This window comes from Etheostoma spectabile, chromosome 12 (assembly GCF_008692095.1).
Source record: "Etheostoma spectabile isolate EspeVRDwgs_2016 chromosome 12, UIUC_Espe_1.0, whole genome shotgun sequence".
Taxonomy (NCBI): domain Eukaryota; kingdom Metazoa; phylum Chordata; class Actinopteri; order Perciformes; family Percidae; genus Etheostoma; species Etheostoma spectabile.
The window spans coordinates 10839179-10858613 of NC_045744.1; the positions used below are offsets into that span (position 1 = coordinate 10839179).

The 19435-nt window shown below is 38.8% G+C and overlaps 2 protein-coding genes across 7 annotated transcripts in view; one reads left to right on the forward strand and one right to left on the reverse strand.

The window, feature by feature from the left end:
- Positions 1-361: 361 nt before the first annotated feature.
- abhd3 (abhydrolase domain containing 3, phospholipase) lies at positions 362-12975 on the reverse strand. The gene is made up of 9 exons (XM_032531897.1): positions 12657-12975; positions 11318-11481; positions 9451-9633; positions 8107-8152; positions 4242-4354; positions 3465-3638; positions 2985-3033; positions 2727-2892; positions 362-2607 (listed from the first exon to the last, which is right to left on the reverse strand). The coding sequence occupies exons 1-9, from the start codon at positions 12825-12827 to the stop codon at positions 2423-2425; spliced, it is 1251 nt and encodes a 416-aa protein (XP_032387788.1). The 5' UTR covers positions 12828-12975; the 3' UTR covers positions 362-2422.
- A 2007-nt stretch (positions 12976-14982) lies between these two features.
- Positions 14983-19435, forward strand: part of mib1 (MIB E3 ubiquitin protein ligase 1) — a 59109-nt gene continuing 54656 nt past the window's right edge. For 5 of the 6 annotated variants that reach the window (XM_032531005.1, XM_032531006.1, XM_032531007.1 and 2 more), the window contains exons 1-2: positions 14984-15889; positions 16931-17102. In XM_032531005.1, the coding sequence (XP_032386896.1) occupies positions 15661-15889; positions 16931-17102 (401 nt within the window). In that variant the 5' untranslated portion in view covers positions 14984-15660. Of the gene's footprint in view, positions 15890-16930; positions 17103-19435 lie in introns of all 6 variants that reach the window. The other variant, XM_032531010.1, reaches the window with a different exon arrangement.

Consider the following 19435-nt stretch of genomic DNA (forward strand, 5'->3'; position numbering starts at 1 on the left):
GTCCTGTGTGAACACTACACCTCAGGTGACTGATGAGCTTCTGACAGAGCAGTCCGGCTATTATCAGTATTAAGCCACAGTGAATAAAGCCCCATTGTTATAAGCAGACGGAGAAAGACGGAAATTTACTTTTCTTTCTTTCTTCAAACGACAATTGCATTCAATTATTCTAACCAGCAGTACACGGTCAGTTGAGCAGTCCAATATACTTGTTGTAGAAAATGCATTACAATCAGAATCACTTGAGACAGCAAACACATGGACCTACAGACTGTTTAATAATTTATTATACAGCATATTACAATCATGGTGAACATGTGCATATACTGGTAATTATGCTATAGACAGAATGGTTTTTTTCTTCTTTTTATGTACTATGTGTACAAATTAAATGCAGCATCCTATGAAAAAAGCATGTCCTTTGTGCTACAGAAGTGATGTTAAGGTTCAGGACATGCTAACACTGATGAGACATGCTACTCAATGGACATCAAAATTCCACAGGAACAGAAAAGTCAAACTCCCTCATGCAGTGCATTGCTGAGCGTCTGGCCGCCAGTCAGATCTGATTGTTTCAGCGATGCCAACTCATACACGGTAGCCAGCCCTTTGATCATTGTTGGCGAAACAAAACCAATAAATGACTGACAACCAGGTTCCATTAACGATACTATGCATCTTATAAAGGAACATCCATCACTTGAAAGAGCCAATATGTACACTCTCAGTCTTCTTATGTGCCTAACGTCATTCACATCACTGTATCTAGTCCCCTCAGACTTGCTTACAGAACTAACCGCCAACATTTTCACAAAGAAAGCCTCATGGAATTCATATACTGCTCTGTTCGTCCTTTGGGATATGCTTTCATGTATCGAATGAAATTAAGTGCCTTGCATTAAGGAATTAGAGGCATGGTAATATCAACTAAAAAAGTGCAATTTCTCATTCCTTTTCATTAATGACTTATTCCTCATATTATACAGTTGTAGAATTATTTGGTGTGCATAAAGGTAGAATGTGTCTAAATAAAAGTGCATGCAGAAGATTAATGAAAGGAAAAGATTGACATTTGCGGCAAAATGCTCATTCACTTTCTTGCTAAGAGGAAGATGAGGATATTGATAGTACTTTCAAGTTTAACTAAGCTTAGCATAAAGACGGGTAGCAGTGGGAAATAGATAGCTTGGCTAGGTTTAAAGGTAATAAGAAATCTGCCTGCCAGTGCTCTTAGATGGATTTTGTATAGAGGCAAGCTAGCTGTTGCTCTATTCCCGTTTTATTAACCTCTTTTTATCTATGTTTTAAAAAAGGAGACATGCTCGTAATTTTGTTCATGCTCTACATTTCTGTATTTTGCTAAATGACAATAAAAGGAATCTTGAATCCTGAATCTTGCTCCCTGCTTACAGTCTTCATGCTAAGCCGAGCTAATTAGCTGTTAGCTGTAGCTTTGTATTTAAGGAACTGGCATGAAGGTGGTGTCAGTCTTCTCATTTAACTTTGCAAGAAAGCAAATAATATTATTTCGCAAAATGTAGAACTATTACTTTAACAAAAAGAAACAACTGTATGTCAACTGGTAAATTACATCTACCTTTAAACAAGGAAAATACAGATTCAATGATAATGATTAACAAAACAAATTTACACAGGAAGTATGAATAAATAAATAAAATCCCTGAGGGCTAAAATCCTACTGATGCAAGTATTAAAGGTTCATGGACAAAGATGATTGGATTTCCATGTACAGTACTTGTGTTACTTTCAAAAGAAAATTATTACACAATGTAATCTCAGAATTTGTTAGCTAGCTATTGCAATAGAACCAGATGGGTACAGATTTAGCTTTTCAACAGGGACATGAACAGCTATTCTTGTTTTTTAAATGACCATACCACTAAGAGTATGATTACATACAATGCCTTGTTAACTATATGGAATAAATAAATGAATGTTGAATGCAACACAAAGGTGGCATTCAATAAGATGTGCCCTTCAAATGAGAAATAGCTTTTTTTGTTTTGCTCGTGGCAGGAGGAAGAATGGGACAAAAAGATGGAGGGCAAAGACAAAAGTAAGCCAATGGAAGAAAGGAAATAGGTAGAATAGGATTAGATAGAGAGCAAAGGAATAAAGAATGACTGGAAAGCAGAAAGGAGAGATGAACGTCAAGGGTGAAAGAGGGAAAAGGGTCAAAGGAAAGAACGAAGAAAGAAAGAAAGAAAGACAGAAAGAAAGAAAGAAAGAAAGAAAGAAAGAAAGAACAAAAATGGACTGAAAACTAAAAAATAACATGGATGGAATACAACAATGAAAGAAGGATGGCAAAGATGAATGAAAAGATTAAAGGAAGGAAGGAAAGAAGAAGAAAGGGATTTGAAGAAGAAGTATAACTAGAAGAACACTTTGTTAAGTTCTCTTATTGGGAGAGGTCTTGGAGTACGCTGCCTTGTTCGATGACCGCCTTAGCAAACTGCTTGAAGACTCGGTCCATGTAAGTGCTCCTTCGAGGCCACAGGCCCTCAAGAAAACCAATATGGCCGCCGTGACAGGTTATGAGCAGCGCCAGGTTGGGATTCTGCTTCACTGCCTCCACTGGAATGGCTGCAAAGAAACAAGGGATTCGGGACATTTTTTCTTGTCCGTTGACTAGATTCTTATTCCCCATGCCACCATATTAGTAGGGCCAGATAGTCAGATTGTACAAAAAAACTGGGACTCACCATGAGACGGGGAAAAGACATCATCAGCAGCATTGAGACACAACATTGGGACCTGCACAGATTTCAGCCTGTGGACAGGACTGGCATCATGGTAGTAGTCATCATTCGTAGGATAACCAAACATTATGGAGGTGAACCGCTCATCAAACTCTCGAAGTGTCTTTGCCTGTAGGGACCAAGTCAATTGGTAAAATGTTGGCTACTTCATTTAGATAGATTAGCATTTATGACTGATTGTCACTAAAAAATAATCCTGACCTTCATGATATGATCGATGTCGTAACACTTTTCGAGCACTGGTCTGTGTCTACAGGGGAGATTAAAAATAAAACTGTCACGTCACTACTGTTAGATAAAATGCCCCTCAAAAATGCTGACATGGTTGTAACAGCATAATGAAACAACAATCAAGCTCCACTTTAAAATAGTACTACAAAGGTATTACTGTGAATTTATATCATGCCCATGCCAATACACACATTGAAATATATATATATATATATATATATTGTAGGTATTGTAATATAACACTATAATTAACATATGTTTTAGTATGCTTTGTTCATAATTTAGCAAATAAAAATACAGCAGCAGTAAAGTGTTTTGCTTGTAACTGTAACGCATAAAAATGCTGCTACTTTATCTCTATGTGACAGTAATGAGCTGTACTTAAAACCCAGCCCCTAGCACTAGCAGTGAGTTAGCAGCTGCAGTAATCCCGCTTTGGCCCCAGCTGACCTGTGGACAGAGGCTTGTAGGCAGCTGGTGAGGTAAGAGTTGAAGAGGAAGCGGTCCAATGGTTTTTCCAGGGAAGCGGTGCACTTAAATACATCCCAGCCTGCTGAGAAGACGACAACCCCTTTCAGACAGGTTTCCCGCCCCTTGCGCCCTAAGTAGTTGGCTAGCATCATTCTGAATATGGAGAGAGGGTGAGAGGAAGGGTCAGAAGGGGGGAAAACAGGGATTGGGAAACATGTTCTATTTCTGACCAATCCATCCCTTCATGAGATGAGAGCTTTGCAGTGAAAAAAACACCTTCTTGGGCATGTTGCACTGAACGACTGGGACCATAATAAAGCAATGACTTTAGCCTGACTGGATTTTTGAGTCCGATATTGTAAATTATAATCCCAGGTATTTTCCTTTCTATAAACCCTTAATAATTGTATGAGTTGAATATTTAAAGCAAACACAGACTGTCTGCTGCACAGAGAGAAAGTTAGACTTACTAGCAGGACATCTTATGCCTCTTCTTTTGCTCTACTGGTAACATTTGGAACAAACCAGTCACAGACTAGCTGAATTAGTAAATGAGAATGGGCTCTGTGTAGTTCATTAATTATGGATTATATTATGGCTGGTGATTTATGGGTATTGCAGTTCATTTTATTTAGTTGCGAGTTTCCACCAAGTCACCAACCAAGTTATCTTAATTTTAAGTCATATACTCAGGTTTGTTTGCAGTGCCGCCAGTACTGAAATTTGCTGGCAGCTGGTAGTGAGTGGCTTCATTACCCGCCCATTGAAACTCCAGCAGCCATGATTGGAGCAGCTTCATTAGTCTTCTGGATGTGTTCAATAACAGTCTCCAGATCCTCTGTGTTGGCTGCACAGTAGGTCCTGGGGGTCTGGGTGAGACAATAGAGTCAGCCTTTACTGTTTCTCTTTCTTTATCTAAGCTGTTAATAGTTGCAAATGCTGATTTTGAACTAATCTGCAGCAGTATACTTATGCTGCAGTAAAAAACAATCTTTTGCAGATACCACATAATATACAGTTGGCATGTGTGGGACATAGACATGATACATACAGTAAAGACAGACATGCACACATGGAGCTTACAGATTCAAATGTAGCAGACACAATTTCTCAGGGCGACATCAGGACCTTTGTTATTTACAGGGAGAGATAGGAGCAAATGGAAGTGGACCTATAGAGTCCCTCACTGTTAGGCTGCTGCAGCTCACGGTTAGGGCTGGGTACCAAATTCAATACCTTTAAGGCACTGACCAAATTGACTCTAAAGTATCGATAAATGCCTTGTCATTCAAAACCCAATTTCACTACCCAAGGAGTAAATCTCATCAGTGTCAGTGAGCCAATAAGCATGCAGCATGCTTCTACCAAGCTCTAATAATGCTTGAGATTGGCTTTCAAACTTTGCAGGTCTTAGAGGCAGGCAGGAAAAACTCTAAGTTACGCAAAGAGACTGGGCTCACGTAGTAGGAGGTAAAAAATAAATTTAAAAAATATTCTTGTTTTATAAAATTGGTATTGAAAAAAGTATCATTTTGGACTCGGTATGAGGTCATGTGTTGGTATTGGTACCAGTATTAAATATTTTATATAATAAATATTCCATTTTTTAGGGAAGATCACTTATAGAGATTCAAAGTCACGCACCTTTCGATGGACCTTATGGGACCTTAATTCAGGGAGAGGAAAATTATTTTTTGATCCCGTTGGAATTTAGTCATGGATTACACATATACAAGATTTAAAAGATAACATTTCAACCATCAATCTCAGTTAGCCGTAGGTTTGTCATAGTACCACTTAGTTTTGTGTGAAACCGATTGGTGAACTACATCTCTCGTCTCACACTTGATGCTCAACTTGCTCGCTAGCTAGCTATCTCAGCTCTGTTTCACAACACATGTAACGTTATCTTACCCGATGTGTTTTATCCAGCAAAGTGTTTTCAGCAGATAAGCAAAAGAACAGGCAGGATCCTCTGCTCATTTGAGTAATGTTACATCCCGGTACGATACACACAGACATTCGTAGCTCCAGCGAGACGTCCTTCATGCGACATTGAAGTGTGTAATCTTTCTAGTTACGTAGCAGTTTAACAATAAACTAAGACTTTCTTTGGTTGAAAAATTGTCAATCTTTTAAATTGACGAACATCATTTTTGTAATCCATTTCTCAATTCAAATGGGATCAAAAAATAATTTGCCTCCTGTTCATATTTTTTTGAAACATACAGTAGGTAACATGGACCGGAAGTAGAAGGGCTTGACTTCGGCTCTCTAGTGTTATGTGCAGGTACTGTGCAGTAATGCAAGATGCTCCGTTAAGTTAATCAATATGCTATATGAGGTAAATCAAACTAAAGTTGAAATGATTAATTGTATAAGTGATTTTTCTGTCTTCTGCAATACTAAACTGAATATCTTTGGGTTTTGGGCTGTTCGGTAATGGACCATTTTTGTGGATGTTTTATAGACCAAGCAATTAGTCTGTAGTGTATGCAACAATGGACAACATCAGGCAGGGACTAACCTCTTTTAACGATTCCCTGATTTTACTTTCCACAAAGGATGCCAAACCCTGTCCACAGAAAAGGACATTTAAAAGGATTACCGCATCAATGTTACTACCATTAAGCACTGCCTTGTGCAGATTGGCGCCCCAGCAACTGCAACCATGGCCTCTTACACCAGGGATTGTGGGTTTAAATCTCATCAGGAGTGTCCATCCTCTGATATGTCAGTAGTTTTACAAAGAAACTAAATATCTTTGGACTGTTGGTTGGACAAAACAAGACACTTGAAGACTTCACCTTAGGATAACAAAAATAATTGTTAGTTGCTGTCCTAAGACCTAAACAGCCAACAGAATTCCCTATACCACCTTTAAAATGCAAACAGTAATTAGGTAATTGGTCATTTCTATTATCATGCCTATGCTGTGTTTTTCTCCAAGTTGTTGTATAGGTCATAGGTGTGAGGCATCTACTGCAGAAGTGAGTCCACTAGTGAGTTCAGTGAGTTCACTGTAAATGAGTATGGGTGTGAACAACAGATTTATTCTAATATATAATGTTTTTTTGCAGGCCAAGAAAGGGTGAAATCTTAATGTTGCAAAGCTATGACTTATCTTGAAAAATATATGTTGTTATGATTTCTTTTAGGGTATGATACGATTGAACACTGGACACTGTTCTATGATTTTTGGGCAAAAGGGTAACATCATTTTTAACTTGAAAAAGATGGCAGACAGAGCAGGTTATTTAACATTACAAAAAAAAACAGCTGGAACTCGAAGGAGCCTATTTAACAAGTCAAATTTCTCTGGATGCTGTTGAGTCTTTAGCTCTACAAGGCCCTTCATTAAGATTCAAGCACAACCACGGGCAAAATAAATTCCTGTTTGGCTGCTCTCTTACGGTTCCTCATGTAGGCCTGCACAAGTTTTGTGCTCTGCAGTGAAACAGCTAAACTTACAAATTGAATTCTAACATAAAGGTATTTAAAAGAAAAATATATTACCAGTAGTTGGGGGAAATATTTGCACTGCAAAGACAATTCCACAGAAAAGTTGTAATAGGCTTTTTTGAGTCCTAGAAATTGGGCATTAGTACTCAGAACAGTTGAGGCAGGGGGCATATTTTACACAGCGGGTCATTGTTAACTAAAACGCTGGGCTATTTAAACAATGGACAATACACACACTAACTGGACACAGAGAAAACAATCAGATGAGCATACACATGCTACATCATTTGTATAGAATATAGCTCAATCCCACAGTGAAACGAGGGAGAAAATGTCCACCTTACCATCACCACTTGGTACAGTCCTTGGTACAGTAAGGACAGCTGAGCCAACTAAATTCTGGATATGCCCTGAAAAACGTGTTTACATTAAACTGACACTAGAAATGTTGCTTTATTGTCACTTTTACCCTTTATTTGCAGTTGAGACAGAATATGACAAATACAGCAGGCGACAGATCAGCTACGAATTCTGATTTACACCCACTAAGAGGAACATTAGATTGATTGTAGGCAATCCCTGCCTATAATGAAAGACTATTATCCATGCTATGAATGAGATCTCTGTATGGTAGTGATGATATGATTAGATCAGGGTGATACAGTCGCCCAAAAGAATGTGCCTCTGTTCCAAAGATGTACAGAGAGGGGGAGACATAAAACACAGTGGGCATGCTATGAGCTATCATAGCTCGGGCCCCATCTTGTTGGCTAAATATACCCGGATGTATGAGGACAGATTAGGCCAGGTGTCAGAACAACACGTGCACGACAAGGTCATATTTCTGTGAATCGGCATTAAAATACAGTATCTGCCTGCAACTTAATCCCAGCTATGCAACAACATTGTCTGTGCAGCATCCGCTTAGGGCTCCCTGAGGGCTCTGTGACACGTGTGGACTAGACATGCTCTGTGCTGGCTGAAGCAATAAAAAGGACAACTCTACTGGGAAGCTGTCATAGAGACAAATGAAATTGTTCTTAACAGTATTTTTTTATCCAGTATACATGTCTGTCTTTCTGAATATTGAGAAAGCAAATGATGAAATTAAATAAAAAAGAACGAGAGAGAACAACTAAGAGAGATGTTAGATTCTTACCAGCAGCGTTTCACCGGAAACCCCTCTGTTGTTGAATACCACACATCTGAAATACACAACCACATACTCTTATATATTATGATAGGCTCCCTAATTATTCATTGTATAACTTTATCTATTGATTATAGCTGAAACAAGTTTAAATAAAGCTGAAACAATTAGTCGATTAATCAATTGGTCAATCAACAGAAAATTAATCAGCAACTAGTTTCTGGTACCAGCTAATTAATTGTGAGTATTTTCTGCTTTGCGTTGTTATGTAAGTTTATATGTAAACTGAATAGCTTTAGGTTTTCAACTCATGGTCAGACATTTAAATATGTCACTTTGGGGCTTTGGGAAATTGTGTTGGAAAATTATCACTTTGTCTTTCATTTTATAGACAAAAAATATGAATCAGTTTATCAAGGAAATAATTGGCAGGTTAATTAATTATGAAAATATTTGTTAATTGCAGCCCTAAATTCAAGGGATTGGTCAATTGATTGATCAAAATCCTGTGTTCCTAGGAAGAAACACAAAAGCGCTAGTAAGCTTCTGCTTGTTTTTTCTGTTGTCACTATAAGTTACCCTCTTCCATGTTTAAAGAACACAGTGGCCCAAATTTCTTTGAACAAATGTTCCTTACTTAAAAAAAACTGAGCTGGGAATATGATGAGATGTGCAGAGAGGCACAGCTGTGTGAAGAGCAGTCTGTCTGTACTAAAGAGCAAAGGCATCAGCATCCCTCCTCTCACCTATTATCTGGAGTCAGACCTGCTGTTTTGTCAGTGTAACTGGGGTGTGTGTGTGTGTGTGTGTGTGTGTGTGTGTATGTACACACATTACAGCATAGACTCAGAAGCTGGTCCGGGCTAAGCCGCAAAGCTTGTACTGGGATAAGCTGTAATTCATTAAGCTACACAGAAAGGGGTGAGGGGTGGAAGATGCTGAGTTTGCCATGCATTCCCAAACCTGATTCCGGCCTATTGAAGAGTGAGAAAAAAGGGAAAACCTGCTTCCCTCTGCAACTCTTCAAGTTTGTGCTACGTTTGGCTATTTACAAAAGCAGCTCTTGACAAAGAGCTTAGCTCTCTGCTTTATTGGTACACTTCACCTGAAATAACCCCAAGTCCCTGGCCCTTGTGCACACATTATATAAAAGTTACAAAATCATCACAAAAGTGGGTGTCAGACCTTTTAATCAATATTAGTATGACTGCTGAAGTATTCTGATTTTGATTGGACAACATATCTGTATGAAAATATGCATGAGGCACAGAGAGTGTCAGTTGTGTGATTTATTGCAGTGAATGTGTGCTCAGCGCTGGACCTCAGCCAGGGTGTCAAGCCAAGACCACCCACCTATAGCCCAGATCCCTGCTCTGTTGGACCATGTGCAGGATGTAGGACTCTCGGCTGGTGCCGGTCAGACCGGGGAGAAGGAGGACTGTGGGCCTGGTGGCAGGGTCAGGATGAGAGAGGCTGTCATCGTTGTCAAACCAATCCAAAGAGATCTGTCCTCCATCTGCTGCCCTAATAAGCTCACTCCAAAGACAAGTGGGAGATGCAACTCAGCAATGACGATCTTTCTGAATATTATTTTCCATGTCTTAATCTTTATGTACCAAATCGCTGTGTATCTATTAATTAGTCACACTAAAACACATGCAAACACTAAAGTACACACACAGGACAACATTGACAAGATCTGCTCACTGAATAGTCATTTAAATCCTGAAAATTCTCTGGTTCCATTCTTTGCACAATTAATAAATGTTTTTTGGTTCCTGGTGAAGTGACAATTTCATTGTGTCCAATCACAAGCACTCCCAAAGGGGAATTGGATATGTGAGTAGAACACTCACTTACAGCTGCCTCATTCCCCTTGTGATTATCTTGTCAGTATACTTTGCAACACACAGCAAGGTTAAGATAAGGAGGAGGGCATTGCACCAGTGGGTTCTTTTAGTCAATCAATTTAAGGCTATACAACCTCAACTTGGCAGATGAGGTCATTCATGCCCAGTGCTAGTGCATATGAAATCCTGTAAGCACACAGCAGCAGCTAGAAAGCCACCTTGGTTGGCCGGGGGGAAAGACATCAGCATGAAATTACAGAACCGCGATTAAATATGCACCTGAAGCTAGACTTTAAAGTCAATGAGGGGAGGCATTCCAGAGTGACCAGCGCACAAAGAGGGATGGGACCTGGTACTGATCCTTCGCTAGGACAATGAGATGAGTGGAATTTTACCCTGACAGCCAATGACAAATAGGACAGTTTTCACTGTGTCCGTCATAGGGTCAGGCTTTGGTAATTTCATTATGAAGGGGATGCCTTTTTGTCCCCAGAGGAAATGTGATAAAAACCTTAGTGAAGGGCTGACAAACAACTTGTGACCATATCACATATTACATGTGCAATGTATACCGTATAAACACACATAAACCTAGCCAAAAAGCATGGCCATGAAAATTAGGGAATGTCTAATTACATGACACAAATTACATGAGAATGTAATATGAATAAATAAGTAATATCAGGGAATTTGGAATTTTGCCTCCGGCTTTTTTTTGTTCTCAAAGTACATACACAGAATTAGACATACAGCTAAAAAAAAAGACATAAAAGCTGATATACTATATAGTAATAATGAAAAATAAGTCTCTCTTAATTAATTCTAATCTCCTTTTTGTGCGCAGGGGGCAAGGAATGCATTTAATCTTCAACAGAATGTACATTATACAGGGACAGGGAGGGTGGCCCGAGCCAGTATTGTGGCACAAAAGATCTCTGTCTCTACTCTGAGCCTTTGAGTCTTGGCTAAGAACAAGACTGGGATTTGTTTCCAGTTGTGAAATTGGTATGAACAAATACAAAAAAAAATATACAATGGCAGTTTCTCAGCAACCAAGCTAGTTCTTAATAAAGTTGTTCAATGTAGGCATGGAAAATTCAGCAATGGCATTTAATTAGGCTACTCTTGAACGCCAGAACAAGTAACTTGTCATTATAAATGCACATGTGCGGTACTGTACTATGTCAAAGGGGGAACTTTATAGCTTGAATGCGACTGAAGCTGATTTTTTTGGTTATTTCAAATGCACATGTTAAATATTAACCAGGTCAAAGTGTGTCTGCTTGCAAGGAGAAATATATTCCCATTATGGGGAACTAAAAAAAAAGGTGTGATTGATAATTAGTATATCAGTCACAGTGAGGACTTACTTTTTGTAGACAACCCCAGGTTTGGCTGTGACAAAGGGTCTTAGTAGAGTCTGGATGCGACTCTCCCAGCACCAAAAGGTGGGGTAGTAGGTCTCTGACACTACCGGACATTGCTCCCTCAGAAAGTGATAGAACTTCTTACCCCCTGAGATGAGCTGGGGCTTCTGCAAAAGACAGGTGAATGTGTGGCACAGGTTAGAAGGAGAAAAAAAATGACTTCTTTGTTTTTGTCTCAGCTATAAATTAATGTGATTAAACATGGCAGCAGATCCACCACTGTAATAAAACATTTTTTAGCTCTAAGCTCAAGTTCAAGTTCAGTTTTATTGTTCAATTTTATTGTCATATATGCACAGTAAGAAAACATGTTTTCCAGTACAATTAAATTCTCCCTTTGCTGTCCACAGAATGACGAACAATGTAAAATCTACAATGTATGCTAAAAACATACACAATAAAACCATTTTAAAAGGCAGCATGTGTAAAATAAAGCAATAATAATAATAATAATAATAATAAGTTGTTACTGAAACCCTTCTGCACGAACCTGCATTTAAAGTCTCTATTACACTTTAACATACTGATAATAAACGTTAGGTGTACATTGTTTGCGTAACAACGTGATGTCATGGGGGTTTGTAAAGATGTGTTGCCATTTAGTCTTAGCCACCTCTTTTGTTTTAAGTCATTCCCCTTGGGAAAATATTAGGCCGACTGGCAATGTAGCGTTAAATTCAGTTCATTTTAGTGTCAATTCAAACGTTTAGTATTTAAACTACTGTATATATATTTGTTCTATTCAAATTTAAAACTCATTTACACGATAACGTTTTTGAAATTGTGTTTTAATAGGCCTATTGTATAAAGTCAACACTCGGAGTGTCTGCCCGCCATCAAATGAATGATGGAAAGTTACAATGCGTTACGAAAGCAAAAAACCAAAAACCTTCAACCGGCATTTCTAGCTAACACAACGTTACAGTACCGTTAGCCTAGCTTAGTCAGTGCCGACGTAACAGGACTGTCTTGCTGCGGGTTCATTTGTTGTAGCGCTGCACATGGATGTAAATGATATAATTCCCGGTAAATAGGATGATTAAACGTGTGTTTTACATGCCTGAGAACAATCCCACATGTGCAGGCATGTAATGCTAGCCCACCGGCGGACAGATGTAACCTTTACCGAAACCTACATCAGCAAAAGCACCGGCCGAGTATCATCGTCTCGCCTGGCAAGGGATGATGCTCAACCATGAAAAAACACACACGTCAGTTTTAAATAAAACATACACGGCTCATGCAAAGCAGCCAGTGTAAACTACAAGTAAACGTTACTTACCTTCGCTACTGAGAGCAAATAGTAGCAAGTGTACGCTGCGCTAAAGCCCAGTACCAGAGACAGTCCTACTCCCGATCCGAACAGCCCGACTTTGACTTGATTTTCCAGATAATGTGACAGGTCGCACAGGTCCCTTGTCAAAATGTTGAAATTGAAGTCCAGCGAGATCATTGCAAGGTCCCTGTTTTCCCCCGTACTGCAAGGACAGCGGCCAGCTCGGGTGGAGTCAGCTGTGTCTGCCTGCGAGCCCACAGTGAAGGAGACAGTCAAGGGGACCTGATGTAGTGGAGATTTAACTTACATATAATATATATATATATATATATATCAGCGAGCGGGGGCGCTCTCTGACCAGCTTTCAAAAGAGCCGCTCATAGTCAGGCAGCCAGTCAGTCAGCCAGTCATTCAGCGTATAGCCCCCTGCAGCCAGCAGAGGTGATGTGCACCATGCGGTTTGCAGATTCAGCATGAGCCTGGAAGTCTTCCCTTCAGTGTGATATAACTCAGCCAAAATACAATCATAGATATTTGCCAAGACAGCGTGAGCATCATTAAACCCCTTTACTTTCTGAAAAAGGATCACGGATTTACTGCAGAATTTGTCTCAGGGGGCTAGACACACAAGAAGCCCGAGGGGACTCAAGTTCACCATGTGGCAATTAGTTTGTGGTAATTTAATTAACTGATAATGTGTTTGTTCAAGCAACACTGTGTAACCTTTTCCTCCTTGGTCCCCCTACAGAGACCGAATTTCAAATATTTGTTCTTTTATCTTATTCCTATTAATATTATTTAATGTATATTGTATGTATGTATATTTTTCCTATTATCTCATTTATATTTATATTCTGTTGTGTGACTGATGTAGCCTACGTGTGCTGCTGTAACACCGTAATTTCCCATTTTTCTTGGGATCAATATCTAACTATCTATCTATCTATCTATCTATCTATCCATCCATCCATCCATCCATCCATCCATCCATCCATCCATCCATCCATCCATCCATCCATCCATCCATCCATCCATCATCTATCTATCTATCTATCTATCTATCTATCTATCTATCTATCTATCTATCTATCTATCTATCTATCTACTATCTATCTATAGGTTGTCTAATTGGAACTACAGCCGCGCGAGCTGTAGTTCCAATGAGACAACCTGTAGGGGTACCGAAGCTGGAAAACTTGTATAGTGCTGCTTCATTACTGTATGCACCGCTTAGCACATTTTAAACTGAAATTATGCCTTAAGGCAACACTTGTATTTTCATGGAGCCCCATTTTGTAGAGAAGGGCCCTGAGTTTAAATCTATAATTAAGGCCTTTTTAGTTCATATTGAGCTTATATTGTGCATTTTAACTGGTCTGGTACATTTCTGCTTAATACTTACACAATAAACAGATAAGAAAAACGAGGCCAATAGGAGCCCACACTATTTTTACTACTGGGCCCTATATTGGACTATGACAAATCAAGCCCACCAGAGGATTGTGTTGTTTGATTTCAAAAGTAGTCCTCCATAAACCTGTTTTGGTATTATCAGATTAAATCGTGTGCAGTAGAGTCTGTTAAGTGAAGAGTGAAATTAAGTTAACATCTGCTTTGTGAGGAAAAGATTAATAAAATGTTACACATTTTAAGTTAAGTTGCCTTGTCTTTCTCATCTTCTGGACTTTAGATGGACTGGCTATAAGGAACATGCCTCAAAGCATTGTAACATCTCTAGAGTATTTATTAATAGGCTTAAACAGTCTTCATTAAGTAATGCTTCTGCATCCTATCTGTATATTTCTATGGGGTTTTGATGTGCCACTGAAAAAATGACAAACATCAACTTAGCTGGTCGTTGATTATGATCAATAATAAACCAACATGCATTTGGCATGAGTGAAATCATTTCTATATATAAATTGGTATGTACTTATGAATTAGTTATTAATGTTGATTTACATACTGCATGGATCTACGTCTAGACAACATAAATATTCAATTGCAATGCAAATAATAAATGTAAAAATGTATCTTTTGTGCCACAAAATCAACTAAAACATTGACTGTTTACTGTGTAGCCTATTGTCTGTGCAAATTATGACTTTTATAAGAGTTAGTTAATCCTCCTTTAATAAAAAAAACAAAACAATAATAATAAAATAAAATAAATAAAAACAATGCCTGTCTGTATCGACATCATTAAATGTCTTAAAATATTTAAAGTATGATTATTTATTCATCACAGAGCGGGGAATGGGCTTGCACATTGCAGATGCACACGCGCTCCGTCGGACCGACCGCGGACTCGTGCTTGTTTTCCAAGCTTCGCATCTTCGGGCTTTGTCGTTTACCTCCGTAGCTAGTTGTTGCTCGTCTGAGGTCTGAACGATGATTGACAATAATGGCGACGCGTTTATTCTGAGTTGACTCCAGGGAACCATCTGTGGTTGACGAAGGGAAGACCTTGGTTGGCTTTCAGCACCACAAACAACAACAATAAGGATAAGCAAGCAAGGACTACATTGACCTCAACGAAAAAGGACTTGCTAGCCAGGAGAGGTTTTTCTTGCTAGCATTGTGTTAGCTAGCAACTCGGCTCGCTAGCTTGCTAATTGAAGAGGTGGCATTCTTGCGTGTGGAGTAGATGAGAGAGACAGACAGTCTGGTTACTGGGTACTCATAGCTGGCTAAGCTAGCAATGTGGCTACCTAAAATACTTTTGGAGTATTAGTTCCTCAATCTAAAAGGAAACACCGAGGAGGAACTGGCTTGCATTTAACGTTAGCTTGTGGGAATAGTTTTTGTAAGAGGATCCAACAGCCTTCCTTGGTAGCTAGCTAACTTAGCTACTTAGCTAGCTAACAGACTAGCTTTGTGGATTGTTTCCGTCTCTTTCCTGTTAGTCATTGCTCGCACTTACATTTGAAAACTGACCACCAGCGCATCGATTTCTGGCTAGCTTGCGAACTTTAAAGAATTGTTGTGGTATTGTGCGTCCGTTTCTTAAATGACTACCGGCAGGAATAACCGAGCGATGATGGAAGGAGTAGGAGCGAGAGTGGTCCGTGGACCTGACTGGAAGTGGGGAAAGCAGGATGGTGGAGAGGGACATGTTGGCACCGTAAGGAGTTTTGAAAGTCCAGAGGAGGTGGTCGTTGTCTGGGATAATGGGACGGCTGCGAACTACCGTTGTTCTGGAGCGTACGACGTGAGGATATTAGACAGTGCTCCAACAGGTAACGCTAACTTTACATTAGTTAAATGTTGTTTGCCAGTACTTTCAGACTAATTTAAGACAAGTGTCTTTCAATGCAAAATAGTTATGCTCAACATACAAGGCACTGGATCTGTTTGGCCTTCATTTGGGGGCTTTGGTGGGTGCAGGAATGAGTGATTCACCAACCAGACAGCGTTTATTATTTGTTGCTGTAATTGAAAGATGATTTAAAAATGCTTAGGTTGTTGAAGAAACTCTGTGTATAAAATTCCTAGAAGCAGCAAATTGGTTGTAGCTAGTTTATTCTGTGTGTTGAAGGCATATAACGTTTGCTTGACTACCCTGAGTTGTATAAAAATACAAGGTGAGTATTTTATTAAATACATCCTCAATATATCAATAATACATCGTCAGTTTACATCATGGATATATTAAAAGAACGTTTACATCTTGAATAGATGTATGACACAGACAGCACTGTGTAAAAGAAAGTCAAATAAGCTGTGGGAAATGTACAAGATATGCATGTTCAGAGTCAAAAATATGTCAACATGGCTTGTGATTTCAAATTACACATTGAGAGAAAAACATTTTCAACATTATAAAAAGTATATACATAAATACTTGCCATTGTTTACCTTTCTCTGTACTTGTCAAAGTATTACATTACAGTGGGTTACAGTTACAGTTTTCAACATATAGCATGTGTATGTTGACTGGCTTCATTCAGTTCCTTATATCTTCACTTGATGATACAGTCATGTGAGGACAAGCAATTGAGATTTTTGTAGTTCTTTTAAGTATCGGCCCGATCTTTAAAAGAAAGTGATAAGTGCCCTTAACGCCATTAGTCTAGTTGCTCTCATAAGGTATAGGGAATATATAGAAGTTTCACAGTGCACACAATTATGTCAAACTATTACAAATACATATCATTCAGATTGCATATACATGTTATCAATAGCAGGTTGTTCCAGTAGTACTACTGATATACAATGTACACATACTACCACACAATACAACCCCAATGTAATAATGTTGACCAATACAACCCCCACAGGCATCAAGCATGATGGAACCATGTGTGACACCTGCCGCCAACAGCCCATCATTGGTATTCGCTGGAAATGTGCTGAATGCACCAACTACGACCTTTGCACAACATGTTACCATGGAGACAAGCATCACCTGAGACACCGATTCTACAGGATCACCACCCCGGGCAGTGAGAGGTTAGTTAACCTAGCAACATTCACCAGTATGGTGTCTCACCTTTCCAACCCACCAATGATCAAATAGACACAAGGTAGCCAGCTAATCTCTGCACGTCAATGTGATTGGTTGGTACTTCCTTAGTTTGTGGTTTATGTTCCTTTTTTTGTGTGTGTGTGTGTGTGTGTGTGTGTGTGTGTGTGTGTGTGTGACATTTGAGAAGTCTTTTGTGCACCCTGCCTCTCAGGCAGACATAATCTATCTCTATGCTCCCAGCCCTCAGTTGCCAGGCAACAACTCAGGCTCGTTTTAAGATCCAGTCATACCTTTTTAAAAAAATATATTAATGCAGCACTCTCCATATGTAGGATTCATTAAGTCAATTTTTGTATTCATTTATTTTAGAAGATTACCCAGATGTTTTAGTATTTATGTCTTTAGAAGACTGCATGCTTATAAAACATAAGTGCATATTGATTGAAAAGTCTGTTTTGCGGCTGACTTTCAAATTTCAGAATTTAGAGCTTTGACTGCCGAAAGCATTGTAATTGCATATGATGAACAGAGATAATATATAATACTGTTTCACTACATTACAATAAGGGGTGGGGAAAAATTCTTTAGAAAGATTCTTAGATGCATGGTGATTCTCTCTTGAAAGATCACAGTTGTTACCACGTCCGCTTGCCGTTAAACAGTGTGCCGGTGGAACACAACCAGCACAGGTTGGTGAAGTTAGCTGCCAGGGCCGCCAAGGGATTGTAGTGAGCAGCATGTCCTGCCAGGGGATCAGCATATGCCTCTTTACCACAGTGGCTGACCATCAGCCACTTTTTGATGTCAGCGTCACTCAAAGACTATGTCTTGATGCAGAAATATCAATCAAATTTAAAACCCAATTCTCAACATTATGATCGCCTGTAAGAATTTTGAAAGACAAGACTGTCTAAGAAGCTTATGGAACCAATTTGATGGTGATAACGGATGTAAAACATGGGTTTTGGTGAGGATGGATTAAGTGTGAACAACCGCAGAGGGATACAATGTGATTGGCATCCCCTGGCTTAAAAGCTAGTGTATGGAAGCATTTTGGCTTCTTTGAAGTTGAAGAGAAAAAAGGGAAAAGGTAGAGCCACACTGTATGCAAGTTGTTGTCTAACTAAACAAAAATATTTGGGGAATATTACAAACATGAGAAACAATATATCAACTTTCTTGTATTAATAAAACAAATTGTAAGTCAATTCATCTATTTATTTTAAGTATGGATCATTACAAATACGGCATGTTTTAAAAGTACCAAGTACACAGTGAGAAAAAACAAAATGTATAAAAATCTAAAATGATGCATCAACATGCACTAATTATTTCTTTCTTTTTTTATGTGCCCACAAACTTTTGTAAATGCCCCGATTTTTAAATAAATCGTAAACAAAAAAAATCGGTAAATACAAAAGTTACAAGTTTTTAATAACTGTCCCAGAAGTTACTAATTATATAATAATATGAAGAACAACACTAGACGGGTACAGCCCAGTTTTTTCATTCCGTCGCAGCAGGGTGCTACAGAAATCCTTTGTGCTTAATAGTTGCAAGTTTCCACTCGTTGTTAATCTTTGGTCTGAACTGGGCTTAAAACTACCATTTATATGAACTCTACAGCACTACCTACATGTATCTGACATCAAATGCATTTATGCAAGATTATTTTTTGGGGAAATTTAGGTCTTTACTTGATAAGACAGCTTAAACATGGAAGGGATGAGAAGGGGAATGACATGCAGCAAAGGGCCGCAGATTGGAATTCAGCTAATAATAGAATTAGTCTTAGCTTTTAGTCAGGAAGTTGGTACAGCAGAGTTTACAGTTTGTGGACAAACTTCAAACCAGGGCATGATCAATGGTAATCAGATTAAGGGATCTGCGCACAATACCATTAATCCTACATTGAGGTACTGTGTGTTTCGGTGCATGTGATGTGTATCTACCCTTAAGTCTTATGGTAAAAAATTACCCATAGTTTTTAGTAGAAACAATGTTTTAGGCGTGGTGTATGGAAACTTGAAAGATTGTTACCAATTAATTCATGTACAGACAAGATCAAGTCAAATGTTTTGAAGGCATCTTTACTCTCTGCATTCAAATATGCTCTACATAGAGACGATTGTGCCTCATGTGTTGTAGGAAAACAAGCAATCAAATCAGTCACTGATTTGATTTAAAGACTTAAATTGTATTATTTGGACCTGTATGTGAGTATGCACACTCACTAAATTCCACAACATGCATTTTGATTGCATCCTTGCATTGACTGTCATTACTGTGATGATGCTTCATCTGTTTCAGGCCTATT

Coding starts and splice junctions, on each gene's coding strand:
- abhd3 (XM_032531897.1), bottom strand. CDS start 12,827: ATGATCTCGCTGGACTTCAATTTCAACATTTTGACAAGGGACCTGTGC. Junction 11,482..12,656: donor ATTTGCTCTCAGTAGCGAAG/GTAAGTAACGTT, acceptor TGTCTTTTGCAG/AAGCCCCAGCTCATCTCAGG. Junction 4,355..8,106: donor TTTCCGGTGAAACGCTGCTG/GTAAGAATCTAA, acceptor TGTCTCACCCAG/ACCCCCAGGACCTACTGTGC.